At 38.5% G+C, this 14725-nt stretch overlaps 1 protein-coding gene across 33 annotated transcripts in view; it reads right to left on the bottom strand.

Moving 5' to 3' along the window:
- Positions 1-9333: 9333 nt before the first annotated feature.
- Positions 9334-14725, bottom strand: part of para (sodium voltage-gated channel paralytic) — a 68712-nt gene continuing 63320 nt past the window's right edge. For 32 of the 33 annotated variants that reach the window (XM_017144164.3, XM_017144148.3, XM_044396218.2 and 29 more), the window contains 2 exons: positions 12957-13261; positions 9334-11231 (listed from right to left, as the gene is read on the bottom strand). In XM_017144164.3, coding sequence (XP_016999653.2) covers positions 10173-11231; positions 12957-13261 — 1364 coding nt within the window. In that variant the 3' untranslated portion in view covers positions 9334-10172. The remainder of the gene's footprint in view (positions 11232-12956; positions 13262-14725) is intronic. The other variant, XM_017144173.3, reaches the window with a different exon arrangement.

Consider the following 14725-nt stretch of genomic DNA (forward strand, 5'->3'; position numbering starts at 1 on the left):
ATTTTTACCAATTACAACACTAGCAAACATCGCAAAATGCTAACTTCATGTAACTTACATAACACAAATAAAATAAAAATAAATCTAAACAAATCAACAAAGTCAAATCAACAGACAACAAGATGTTTAATTAAGTAAATGAGGAACGAACGCTAAAAAATTCATACACAACATTATAACAAAATATATAAAAATATATATATATATATTTTTTGTTGTTTGAACATTTTGTACGATACGTATATATACATATATATACACATAACTAAATAAATAAATAAAAGAAATTATAATACAACTCATCTTTTCGTGTTTCATTTACCTATATTATTATATTTGAATATTAATTGAGTACCGACTCTCAAAAAATCTTAATTCCTTGTATTCTTCAAAAGGAGGAGTACGAATGTGTCGGCAATTCCGATTGGTGCTCATCGGATCCAGGAATTGCTTTGGTATGGAACAAAGCCAGCAAGGAGATGAGTAGAATCGCCTGGGTAGACTTAATTTTAACGACTATTTTCGGACTGTGGAATTTTATTTTAAGCCAAACGTTTTTATAGGCCTAACGCAACCAGATTACTGCTATCTGATAGTCCAGTGGTATTATTGTGGGAAAAAGGGCCTTCGCCCTCACAATGTTTTCAGTCAAGCAAGAGCCTTGAATTATTAATAGGGTCAAGTCACTGATTAGCAGATGATTAGCCAGTTTTAATATATATTAATTATTAAAACGACAAACTTAATAAACGACATGTTGTTCGGTATGATTAGGGATCTGTCATCATTATTAGTCACTATATACAATGTAACACTGTTTATTTTATTTTAATTTTATTTTTATTATTTTTTTTATTTTAGGTAGCTTGTACTATGCAACCGTTGCACAAGACTCTTAAAAAATGCTGATGATTAGATATGGGCAATTCTCTGCTGTCGCACGCGACGTTCGTTTGCTTTGCAGGTGAAAACAACTATCTTCTAGTACTTCTTTTCTTTTGGCACTATGCTCAAATTAAAGGTCTTGATTAGCACTAAAATATGTGCTAGGGCTGACTTTGGGACATTTTTCGTTTTCAAGATATATAAAAAAAAAACCAAGACTTTCGCACGCGACACCAATAGAAGTTACTTTTTTGACTTCCTGCTTAACTTTCGATTGTAACTAAACGTGAAGGAATATTTTAATGCAAATAATTTCATAGTGTTCCTTGATCTTTCTTCTTTAAAATGTATTTGGTTTAAATTCAAAATATTTCGTGGTTAATTTTTTATTGGCATCAAAGTGACTGTCACACGCTACATGACATCCCCAGAGAATTGCCCATATGGAACACCACAACAAAAATTTGTTTTGAAAAACCTCCCTCCCCCCATTTTAAAGATACATTTACGATCCAAATAAAACAAGAATAGATTTTCATTTGCATAACAAATTCAATTAAATCTCATTTTATTTCAGTTTTGTTTGTTTGTTTTTTTGTATTTTTTTACAATTTATTAAGCTAAAGTGTGAAAAAATTTCGCTTTTAATTTATATATATATATCCTTTTGTTTTTGTATTGTTTTTGTTTTTTCATTTATTACATTACAATATTTTTAGGTTTCCCATTTATTAATTTGATTTATTTTGGTTTGCTTTATTATAAATTGTTTTTGTCGTCCTTTTCTTTATAAATTATACATAAATTATGCAACTTGTTCGAAAACTAAAAAAGCGTTAATTATTTATATATAATGAAAATCAAAATCGTTTTCTTTTTATCTCATTTTCTTTGGGCTTTTTCCTTTGCATTTGCTTTGTTTATTTTTAGTTCATATTTTTTACATTTAGATTTTATTGTGCAGTTTTTGTTTCCTTTCTTTTGGGTATGTTTTTGTTTTATTTTTTATTTTGAATTAACTAATTATAATTCATTTTTTTTGCGTAATAAACTAATTCAGGCGTTTGTTTCTTTTCGTTTTCGTTTTTGTATTTTATTTTTTTATTTTAAATTTATTAATCGATAATATATCTTTATAAAAACAATTTTTGTCTGTCAGTGTGTTTTACGAGTGTTTCTTTGTTTGGTTTCCGGTTTGTATTTTCCCTTATTCCCGTTTTGTTTTTTGTTTCTTGTTTAATAAAAATGAATACATACAAAAATTGTTGTGTTTCATTTGTCCCATATAGATTTCCCATACGTTGTTATAAAAAAAATATATATGCAGGTATATTTATATTAATATGTGTGTTTGGGCAAACTTAATGGATTATCTGTGGTTGGTAAATACACGTATTCTATCGAAAAAATTGATAACAAGAGGCTGGCTTGGGCTTCAATCGAAAATCGAAGGATGTGCCGGCGAAAAGATTACAATGTATGACAGCGATGTCCCTATTCTTATTATTTTGCAAGATTTATTTATTAAGAGTATCGCTAATACAAGTTAATGTCCCTTTAAAAAACTAGAAAACAAAATGCAGATCATGTGCCTGTCTGTGTGTGTTGTTTGTGGCTTGTGGTTCTGTGAGTGTATTCCGTATGTGTGTGTTTGTCAAGCAAATGGACAAAGTGTTATACTACACATACTGTTATACTGCTACATAAATATACTCATATTATCATATATATATATATTTGTATATATATATACAGTCGATTTCTTTTTAGTAGAAAAGTGGCGGGTGTCATAATTTTTTAGCATTTTTTTTTTCGTTTTTCGGTACGTTTTTTAGCTGCTTTTACTTGATCGCACATATATAATCTATACATATTCATATGTATATATCTTAATCATCTTTTGGGGGGAGAATCTGTGTGTCTGTGTGGGCGTATGTGTGTCTGGTTGTCCTACAGCCATCTGAACCACTTAGAATTTGTAGCCGGGGAAGTTGCTATCAAATAGAGTTGCTCAACAACGGCTCTGGATCGGGGGATCGAGGTCGGGGAGCCCACTGTGCGGCGGGCTCCCTAAAACTGGCCAAGAAATGAGGGGGTGAGCTAAAAAACGTATACAAAGACAAGAAGAAGAAGCCTGAACACTTTTTGGGCTGGCACGTGCAACCGCTGCATCGTTTACAACCAGTCTGCGCTCCAGTGCGCCTCTCTCCGCGCTTCTCATCGAGGGCACCTGAGAGTCCTAGTTCGGAATGATGAATGGATTATTCAAGAGGTCTGTCTTTCTGTTCGTGTCTGCACAAGCGATAGAGAGAGAGAAAGAAGGGTAGGGAGAAAGTGTGGTGTTCGTGTATTTGTGTTAGAGTCAGACAGCTAGGCAGATGTAGGCATATGGCAGGCATATATAAAGTCTTTACAAAGACATCATCAGTTGCTTCGGTTTCTCACTAATAAATTACTTCAATTTGTTGATTTTCGTATTCGTTTGCTTAAATTGTATTTGTATAAAAAAAATATGCTAACGGTGCCTGTGTCTCATCGCAAACGTCTTTTTTTTCAGTAATCTCGCTAATTTGTTTTTTTTCTCAGTTTTTTGTCAGTTTTTGCTGTTGCTTTAGTTAAGACTTCTTTAATATGTATCTTTAAATTATGCTTCTTTAGTATCATGTATCCATTTTTGCTATCTTGCTGGTGTATAAATATAAATACATATTTCCTTTACATCTCAATCTTTTTATGAGCTACTCCATCTCCATTGTGTATGTCTGTGTCTGTGTCTGTGGGTGGGTGGTTGTTGTTTGTGGGCGTGGCAGGACATCCTGTCTCTGTGTGTGGCTGTGTGTGTGAGTGAGTGGATGGGGCTCAGCTCTGAATGCATGTAAAAGCAGCTTGGCAATTTGTGACTCTGTTCAAATAGCTTGGATGCACTTTCTCTATTGGCTATCATTATATATATAAATTTTCTTGTTAAATAATTCTCATTTTCTTCAGTCTGTTTTTGGTTTTTCTGTTTCTGTTTCTGTTTCTTTTTTTTCGTTTTCGTTTTGTTTTCGTGTTCAACGGGCTTTATATAAACGGCTATTAACTCTTGCTCTCAATATAAATTGCAAATATTTCGCTGGATGGCAACTTTCGTAATTGTGTGTTCTTGTGTTTCGGTTTCAATTTCGGTTTCGGTTTGGATTGGAATTGGTATCGTTTGACTTTGGTATCGTATCGTATAGTATAGGCTTGGTTTGGTTTGGTTTGGTATCGTAATCTCTGCTGCTTGGCTTGGTTTTTCCAGGGTCTGTCTATGTGTCTCGTGTGGGTCCTTAATGGCGTCTGTCTGTGTGTGTGGGCGAGTGGGTGAGGTGGATGGGTGGGTGGGCTGGCAACTGATTATACTTAAAACAAGGATAACGACCGGTTGGGGTCCGCTGAAAATATTTTTCGAATACTCGAATATACGGGAATGCGTATGTGTGGAACTTTGTGTACATGTTTGTGTGGTTGTATATGCAACCTATGCTTTACTAAAGATTTCGAATTTTTTATGTAGAATATCTAATTGCAATAATTGTTCTTATTTCTTGGTATCATCTCCGGCTCCTGCTCTGTATTTGAATTTAATTAGCTATGCATAATAACTGGCTGTTTTACATTTAAATGTTTTTTTCTTTTTTTTTTACAGTTCGTTTTTGGTTTTCTCCTTTTTTTCGATTTTTTCGCTATTTATGAATTTACTTTGAATTTTCTTTGCTATGCTTCGTTTGATTTGGTTTTGTTGGTTTTTTTTTGTTTTTGCATTTTTTTTATTTGTAAAATTTTTTTTTGGTTTTGGTTTTGCTTTTGTATAATTATAATTTATAATATATTTTCTATTTTCCTTTGTTTTTTTTATGTAATTATCTAGACTTATGTAATATATTACAAATGTACGAGTATAAAGCTAAAGTTTTTGTCCATCTCTGTTTTCATTTTAATATAGTGAGTTAACAAAAAAGGATTTTATTATTAACTAATATAGAAATTTCCACGCTTTGATTTTTGAAGTGTATCTAAAAAATGTTTTAACGTTTTTGTAACTGCAACATCTCCGTTCGTTTGCATTTGCATTTGGTATTTTGTATCTGAGAATGCTGCTGGCTGTTGTCGGTTGCAAACTTTGCGGCGCCACTGTGCGGCCGTGTGCGAGAGCAGTGCGGAGCGTTTTTCGCCTCCAACTCGCTCTCTTTCGCACGCCCATTGTGCCACAGTGGCGGTGCAAATATTCGGCAAACTTCTGTGGTGAGAGTGTGTGTGTGTTTGTGGTTTTATTGCTCTAAAATTGTTAGAAATTTATATACGTTTTATTGTTATCATGTTTTTTGTTGCGTTGTGACTTTCTTCAGCAGCACAAAATATGCAGTTGTTGGTTTTGTTTTGTTTTTGGTTGTTTTATAATTATTAGTTGTAGTGTTTTTTTTCGTTTTTTTTTTGGATTTCCCGTATTATTTTTAGGCATATTGTATATATAATTAATTTTATTTTGTCTAATGGCAATGATGCGCGTGTTGCTTCGAACGTAACCTCGGCACAAAAAATATGTTTACACGTATGCTAGAAATATGAAATAGATTTCCTTATCAATATCATTATCATTCCTCCTTCAACGTCTTCTTGTCCTCATATATCATTTTTTTCAACTTTTCGATTTCAATTTGCGTTTCGGTTTCGCTTGAATTTACCGCTTGCTAAAATTCATTTCCCTCCCTCCACTTTTATTATTGTAAATTTACACGTCTATTATAGGGTTTCTCATCCTCGACATCTCGTAAGTTGTCTGTTCTTTTTTTGGTTTGCTTGTCGCATAAGCTTCATGTGTGGCTGTTGTTGTTTTGCAGATGATGTTATTCACACATAGATAGTACAATATCTTGAAGTTTATACCATTATAATATATGTTTTTTGTTTTTTGTTTTTTGTTTTCAGTTTCATTTCATTTACGTTTGATTCGTTTTTGTTGTTGTTGTTGTTGTTTATTTAATCTCGCCCCGCCCCTCGTTTATAACAGTGCACTCAGTATAAGTAGTTATATTATTCGTTTAATTTTCTCAGTATTATATGCTTTTGTCGTTAAACTTATGCATTTTGTACGGAATTTTCAAACTTAATTTTCTGTTATTAGTTTATAGCATGTTTCGTTTTTATTATTCTCGACTAAGCGATTAATCGTTATTTGCGTTATTTCCATGTGTTCTATTATTTATCAAAGTGGGTACTCGTATTATTTGTCAAACAGCCAACAAAATGTATAATAATGAAGCTACATTCAAGTCGTTACAAAATTGGCAATTCGCAAGCGTTAAATCAATGTGGGGGAAATACAAATACGTAATTCGATGATTTTAAGGCTAACCAAAGCGGAGTCTGTTCGAGTCGAGTTGCGTCTCGTGGTTGGAAAAGGGTTAAGGGGTTAAGGGGTTCAGGTGTTCAGGGTTTCAGAGGTTAAGAGGTCACAGGCTCAATATGGTGGGGGAAAGGGGGTGCGGCTTTCGTAGCACAAACATAGGTTGGGTTTCTGATCATTGACTAAGCTCTTGTAAAAGCGTGCGCAAATAAGGAAACACTTAATTTTTGGACTCTAAGGCAACGCTTAAACTGGTCCCCATAATGTACACAAGTTAATTACTCTACAATTTTTGTTGTTTGCGTTACTTTTTTGTGTTGGCTAGGATAAATAGTTTTGGAACGCCTTCTTGAGATGGTGAAATCGGAACGGTCTAGTATTGGTAAACTATTGCGGCTTGCTTTAACATTTCTTTTAAATTTGTCGTACGACCAAATTGAGAGAGTTGATCGATGCGAAGTGGCCAATGTAACTGGAGTGTTTGTTGTCTTTCATAGAACGGTTGTACATGGGTATTACAGTGAAGAAAGCTGAGATATTTGCACTTTTAGCCAACTGTTATACAACCGTTATACAAATGTGTTGTAATTGTTTAAACACACTTACACAGCGGTTATACAACTGTTATATAACCGTTATACAACTGTTATACAACTGCAATACAACTGTTATACAACAGTTATAAACTGTTATACCACGGTTATACAACAAAAAGTTAATGTAAACACTCTGGCCATTTGTAATAGAAAAATTGTGTAGAGAAAACTGTGAGCGACTAACAAAAACATATTGGGAAAACATCATTGGTTGACAGTGGGTGATTTGTAATTTACCAATGCTGATAAATTTGATACGATGTTGTTTCTCTTCAGTGGGTAGATGTGGAAGTGCTTAGAACAAGTTCCGCATTTGTATTTGATTTAACAGATAGTCAGAAGTCAGGCAGTGTGTGAAAGCTTGTTTTCGTATAACGGTTTCAATTTGTGGTGGAGATCGAGTGAGAGCAAGTCAGCGAGAAGAGGATCGTCACTGAAAGAAGGTCCTTTCAATGTCCATGTCTGTCTCTGTGTATGTTTTCTCGTGGACGTGAGTGTCTGTGGGTGAACTGGTAATTCTTTTGTTATTGTCAAAACCAAAAAGCGCATTGATCCCAAAGTATTCGTTTTTTCAATCACCTTCTACGATTGCAGCAATTTCGAAGCAAAAGCAAAGCATTTACATGTGTCTGAGTTTCTATTTATATGTTTGTTGGGTGAGTGGGTGGGTGAATGTTGCGAGAGTGTACTGTACTTTGTGTGAGTGGTGTGTGTGTGTGTGCGCAATGGAACCTCACATATAATTATTTTTTCCTGCGACACTCGAGTCGAAGTGCTCCACAACTATCAGTGTAGCGGGGGCTGTTCGATGGAGTTCCATTGAACGTTATCGTAATCGGTTATCGGTAATCGTTTGCTTGTCAATACACAACTGAACAGCGGCGAAAAAGGCATTGCTAGTAAATGAAACGACAGAGAAACCAAAGAAATTATATGCAGTAAAGTTGATTCAAACAAAGCTTAACATGGCGAAATTGGGCGCAACTGAGCGGAATACTTTATCGTTTTTTGTTTTGGATTGGTTATCGGTTATCGGTTTTTTCATATCTCCTTGTCCATCGTTATAACGCGGCTGCGGCGGATACGAAAAGGAAAGCGAATGCGAAGGCGGCTGACGCTGAGAAGTATGCTATGCTCTCAAGCGGTCGGGCTAAAACTTTGTTTGAATTCAATTCAGTATCAATATCGTATTTTAGTTAAATTAGTTATGTTATAATTACGAGTAATATATATTCGTTTCGTATTTACTCTCCTTGCTCATTGTGTAATTTAGCGTTAATCTCGATCTTTGCTCGATTCTACTTGTAGGTTAATATAAAAAAGAAGAAGTATGTGAAAATATAGCACTTTGAAAACAAAAACTTGTTCAATTGTTCACTCGTTTTCGTTTCACTATTTGCTTTAGTTTTGTATTGTGCTAGGCACAAACGCTTCTTCTGCTACTTTCCGTTTTTTTTTTTTTATTTGTTTGTCTCTTAGCACTCGTTTTGCCTCGCTTTTGCTTTGAACTTGATTCGGTACTGGTTCTCTTTCACTTCACATTCTTGGTATTGTTCGATTCTCTTAGACACTTCTTTCGCGTTCCCTTCGTTCTTCGTTAATTGTTTTTGTCGATCGATTTTTTGTAACGGATCGAATTCTAATTTGAATTGCTAAGGTCTTCTTTCAAGGTTTCACATGTCTTTGTCTCACTTCCTTCGGCTCCATGCGCCCCAACTCCAAGGATTTGTTTGGTACTGTTGTCGCTTTGTGTCGGTGTACCTGTGGTTCTCTCTGTGTGTGTGTGTGTATGCGGGTTTGAGTGTGTGTGCGAGGACATAACCTCAAAGTGAGAACATAACCTCAAAGTGAGAGCATAACCTCAAAATGAGGACATAACCTCAAAAATCCGATATCTATGGGTGAAAATGTTTGCTTGAACTTTCTTGCTGGCCCAATGGGATGTTATCGCCTAAATCGAAACTGCACAGGGAATGTACGATCGTTTCTGAATGTGAAGTAACTCTGTCTGCCTATTACTCTCTGGTTGACCTTTGTCCCTCCTTCTGTGTGTGCGGGTGTACGTATGAGTTTGTGTATGGATGTTGTGTGAATATACTTTGACATTTAGCATTCGCTTTCGCTTTTGTTTGTCCCTCATTTTTGTTAGTTTTTTTTCTTTTTTGGTTCGTATTGCTTTCAATGGCAGTTCAGGCGGTATTTTTTATTGGTGTTGCTCTAGTTACTTGTTTTGGGTCCGCTTTTGATTTACTTCCTTTGGTTTTTTCATTATTTAGCTGGATAAATGTACAATACAAACTATGCAAATTGGTGTTCTCCATCTCTTTTAGAATAAGTTAAAAAGTTTAATCTTGTTTATTTTAGAATGTTGCTTTTGGGGGGTTTTGTTTTAGTGACTTTGCCTATGCTTCCTTACCTCTTTACCGTTTTATGCTCGTCTTTCATTTTTTGGTTTTTTGTTTTTTCCATTTGGTAGTTTGGTAGGTTTGGTAGTTAATTAAATCAAGCGTGTTGTTTGTTGTCCCACTACTGGCAAATACAATTTTTAGAGCTTGTTCATCGTTCTTTAACTTTGTTATCGGTTTTGGTTTTTTGTTTTTTGGGATTATATTTGTTTATGGTTATGTGTGAGTGTGTTGTGTGTGGGTTTTGTGTGTATGTTAGAGCTTGGAAAATATCGACAGTTTGCACTTTCTCGATATTAAATATGTGTTTTGCCTTGAAAACATCGATATTATCGAATCGGTATTTATCGATCATTTTCAAGCTCTAGTGTGGGTGTGTTGATGTTTTACTTCTTCTTCCACCTGCTTAGGCAAATTGTTTGGTTTGGAAAAAACGCCTAAATGGATTGGACTACGAGCTGCTTACAAAATATTTCGACATTTCGGTTGTTTAGCTTAAGTATGATTGTTGTTGGTTGCTGACTCGTTAACTGAATAATGCGGGTATACAAATATATAGTATGTATATGTATGTATGTATGTTTTGTAACTCAAAGACATTACACTGGTGTTGTTGTTGTTCTTCTTCGTTATTTCATCGATTGTTGTTACTGTTGTTGTTGTGGTTGTTCTCTTGATGATGTTGTTACTGTTGTTGGTTTGTTTCGATTGTTTTGTTGTATGGTGTACTTTCATTATATATAGCAGAAAATTATGCTTGTTGTTCGCCTTGTTCGCTGTTGTTGTTAGCTCACTGTTTAGTTGCACATGACGCACTGGATTGGTTAAGCACCCAACGCGCAACACGCAACATGCAACATCCAACACGTACTCATGCTAATACTCGCGTGCATCTTGGAGGGGGGGGCGAGGCCTGGCTCAGACATCCGCCGTGCGCGACGTGATGCTCGGCGATCGCGAGTGGATGACCACCTTGTGGCCGTTCTTCGTCACGAACCCGTCGCTCTCCACGAGAACGGCGGTCTGTCGTCCGGCGCTGCCCGCCCCGGGACTTCCCGCCGTCGCTCCTGTCGCCGCTCCTGCTGCCGCCGACGCTGCATCCTCACCCGGACTATTTACATTGCTCTCGTCGGCAGCATCGGCAGCTCCGTCTCCAGTTCCAGTTCCAGTTCCTCCACCATTAACACTACCATCTCCTCCTCCTCCTCCTCCTCCTCCTCCTGCGGGGGCCTCAGCCATCCCATCCGCCGGTTCGTCGTTTGCAGGCTCCCCGGCATCCGGATCGCCACCACCATCGCCATCGACCTGATCCGGATCCGGCTCGAAGGACCCACCACCACCACCACCGCCCTCGCCGCGCGCCTTGTGCTTCCGCCAGGCGTGCTGGATGAGACGGGCACAGTACTCCTCCCGCTGGCGCCACAGCGTCGATGAGACGGGCTCATAGCCCTCCGTGTCCGGACGGGCGGCTATCTCACCGATCTCGCCCGTCTCCTCAATCGGATTGCCCTTGCGCGCAAAGAAGTCTTTCGTGAGGGCGTCGAGGATGTCGACACAGTACATGAGGTCGCCGCGACAGATGGGTATGTCCATCGATATGATCTTGTACTTGTTCGGCTTATGGATCTGCAGCGGGGGCTCCAGCACGTCCAGGAATTCGGACAGCTGGTCGTAGCGTATATACTGGGTGCCCTCCGGATCGAATTGCTGCCAGATCTCGTAGTACATGTCGTAGTCGTCGTCGGTTAGACCCTCTTGCACGTCCTCGGTGGCCTGACTATAGTTCTCGAGAATGACAGCAATGTACATATTAATAACTATCAAAAAGCTTATAACTAGGTATGAGAGGAGAAACGTTATTCCAACGGTCGCTGAACCACAATTGCCCGGATAGCCTTTGTCGTTGTCGGGTGGATCGCATGCTTCCTCATTGATAATGGCGTCCAGTACACCATCCCAACCGGCTGACGTCGACATCTGCCAGTTTAAATAGGATTTGGATTTGGATAAGGATCGGGAATCAGGAATCAGGATTAAGTTGATTGAAAACCAATGATTTGAGGGGTTCAAGTAGGTTTGGCAAAGGAGCGTTATCGATTCGCAATCGAATACAAATTGATAGGTTTGGATTGGATTGGCAGTTGTGCGATCGGTTGGGCATGGTTGTTCGATGCATCGATATTTATTGATCGATATTTATCGATGCATGTCAGGTCGTTCGTTCGTGGTGGTATTGGTGTATTGGTTTTTCGGTGTGTTCGTTTGTGTGGGCGGTGGGAGAGAGAGAGAGAAGTTTAAGACAGAAGATACAATAACAAGAAGAGTCATCATTAGTCAAACGTTCGGCACCGGGATCGCTGGTCTAAGCAAACTAGTTATGGCATACGGTAGGTGGTTAGTACAGTTACGGCTATAGTTAGTATAGTTAGTTATACATTGAGTGTGTATTCGGTATGCGTATGGTTACGTTACGGATAATTGGCAGAATTGAATTGGCTGCTTTGCTTTGATCCGGCCCCCGGAAATGCAAATGGGGCAAGCTGGTAGGCCATCAAAGAAGCCCCCTGGCCCGGTCGAAAAGGGCGATCGGGGGCGTGGCTAGGAGGGCTATCCCCAAGAATGACGGGGGACTCAAAGCGCTAAGCGTAAAAAGCATTTGTATTGGCTCGAGGAGCCTCCGAGGAGGACTCCGAATGGGGGAAATTGGAAAGATTAGGATGTTTAAAGCAGTTGCGATAGAAAGATAGTTGAAAAGTAGATAGAGATATAGAGAGCGAGGGGCAGATAGTATAGAAAAAGAAATAGAGACAGAGAGATGGGGTTTGTGTTCCCTGGATCGTAAGATCGAAGCTAATCTTTCGGTTTGCCTTAACTTTTGATTTTTTTGCACATACTTACATATGTACATATATAGCTTTTACAGGTGGCGAGACTTTGGGGGTGGGTTTTCTTGTTTTCAGGGGGGAGAGGGGGTGTCTTGAGGAAATTTGACATTTCATTTGGTGTTTGTTGAAAGAGCTGAATTAGATTTGTTTTTTGTACAATTTACTAAAATTATGCATATACAGAGAAGCGTATGCGTTGCATAAAAATTGATTGAAATTGAAATTGATAGAAAAAGAAGCGCAAAAACATAATTGAAAGCCGTTTGAGGCACGACACCAGTTTGTGGACCAATTCAATTTTGGCCTTCACCTGGTGCCGTGGTGCAAAGTAAAACGTAAAAGTTAAGTGAATCATTTAGATCGTTGACGTACTTTGTACAGAGAACGTAAAAGAGTAAATGGTAAACCGATAGGCAGACAGATAGACTGATAGACTGATAGACAGAGAGTTTAACAAATCGATAAATGAAATCGTAGTTTATTAATCAAAAAATCGCACTAATTTAGCTTTTACCAACAACTACCGCAGCTTCAATCAACATTGTGATGTTGCCACTAGACTGAACAAATAGCGGCACCATTTCCGTTTCCGGCCATCGATCGACGCCCAAACTCCAGCGATAGAGCGTCGCCGATCGATGGTCAGAGGAGGTATGGCATTGGTATTGGTTTTTTATTTTTATTTTATATTTTCTATTTTTCTTCTTTGTTTTCTAGTGGATTTTCAGGGACCCCGCGGGGGTCGTGGCAACATCACCCAACGACAACAACAATAGACAACATAAACCGTCAACGGAATTGTGGCTGGGCCTCTTACCTGAAAGAGCAGGATCATGCTCTGACCAAAGGTCTTGAAGTTGTAGACGTCGTTGATGCCGCTCTTCTCCTTCACGTGCATGAAGAACGACATGCCGAAGATGGCGAAGATGAACATGACCAGGAACAGCAGCAGGCAGATGTTGAAGAGGGCCGGCAGCGACATGGCCAACGCGAATAGCAGTGTCCTGATGCCCTTGGCGCCCTTCACCAGTCGCAGGACTCGACCCACTTTCGCCACACGCACCACTCGGAGCAGGGTCGGCGACACGAAGTACTTCTCGATAATATCGCTAAGTACGAGACCTGCGGCGAACATTCGGCAGCGGATTTGGAAGATTCGGGTATTGAGTTTATCAAGATAAATCAGTTGAGTAACAGTACACAGTACAGTAGAATCGGGTCGGGTCGGGTCGGGAATCGTGGATGGGAATTTTGAGACTGGGGATATTGTGGACTGGGCGACTAAACACTTGACATAGCTGAAATATGGAAAGCATTAGGTTGTCGGCACGCTCCGCTCCTCCATTTTCTCCAACACGAAGTAAGGAATTTACAAACAGACACCCACACACACAGGTTAGGGGTTAGGGGTTTAATAAACGAACGCAAAATTAATACATATATGTACAGTTTGGACAAAAGTTACATTGGCTGGGTACAGTTGACACAAAAAGATAAACAGGCCGAACGAAACGGAAATCACAAAATGAAAAAGGGGTTAATCGGATTATCGAACAATCGGAGAGCAATCGTCAATCGTCGTGGAGCGAAGGAGATACACTTAAATTACAAATACATTTACAACATATACAGTCAAAGTACAGTTACTGGTTACGCATACGGATTAGCAGTACAGGTACAGTTAACACAAAGTTTTAAACAATTTTACAGCTGGCCTAGATCAAATTAGGGGGATTGCTGCGCAAAAACCAAAACGGAAAGAGAGAGAGAGATATAGATATAGAAAAATTAACGACAAAAAATCGAAACGAAAACGAAATATCGAAAAATATTGAAAACGAAAGAGGTTAAGGTTAGAGTAAACGGTAAACGATGAACGGCTAACAGTAAACGGTTAACAGTTTAAGCAGCAATGCTGGCTTGTCGATATCCTTCGGCTGTTTGCGAGCAACTGGCGCAGGAGCAGGCGATCTTTGGCGTTGGTTTAAGCAGCGACAGCAAAAGTAGCATCATAACAAAAAATCTTGGAGCCCGGACTACCGTTGTCTCGGTAGTTGTAAAAAATTGATTGATTTTTTTTCTTTTTTTTTTTTTGTTACGTTTTCTTTAGCGATAATCCGCAGCATATTTTATATGTGCCAAATACTATAGACTGCAAAGTTCGTTCGCTGCCCGGCACATCAAAATGTTCATTGGTTCTAATTTGGTTTTCTCTTTTTTCTTTTTTCTTTTTTTGATGGCTCTAGCAATGGCGAAGGGGCGTTGGAAGGACGGGGGCGTGGTCGAACGAACTATTTGCAGGACTTTTGGAATTTTGAGCTGAGAGCTTAATTACAGCGATCTCGAGAAAGGAAGGAATACAAAAATAGTAGTGGCGGTAAAGGTGAAAGCTTCTTATGATTAGGTAGAAAAAGTTGTTCAAAGTAAGAAAGGGTATTTTTTTTTTTTTGGGAGAGGGGGGCTGGGGGGCATAATATGGGGGGAGTCCCACACTAGGGAAATGGCTTGGGAACCATTGGAGGAGGGGTACTCGTCTATAGAATATACAAAGTTGTATGCTTTTTACTACGTTCATAGTAAAGTACA

Source organism: Drosophila takahashii, chromosome X, assembly GCF_030179915.1.
Source record: "Drosophila takahashii strain IR98-3 E-12201 chromosome X, DtakHiC1v2, whole genome shotgun sequence".
NCBI lineage: Eukaryota > Metazoa > Arthropoda > Insecta > Diptera > Drosophilidae > Drosophila > Drosophila takahashii.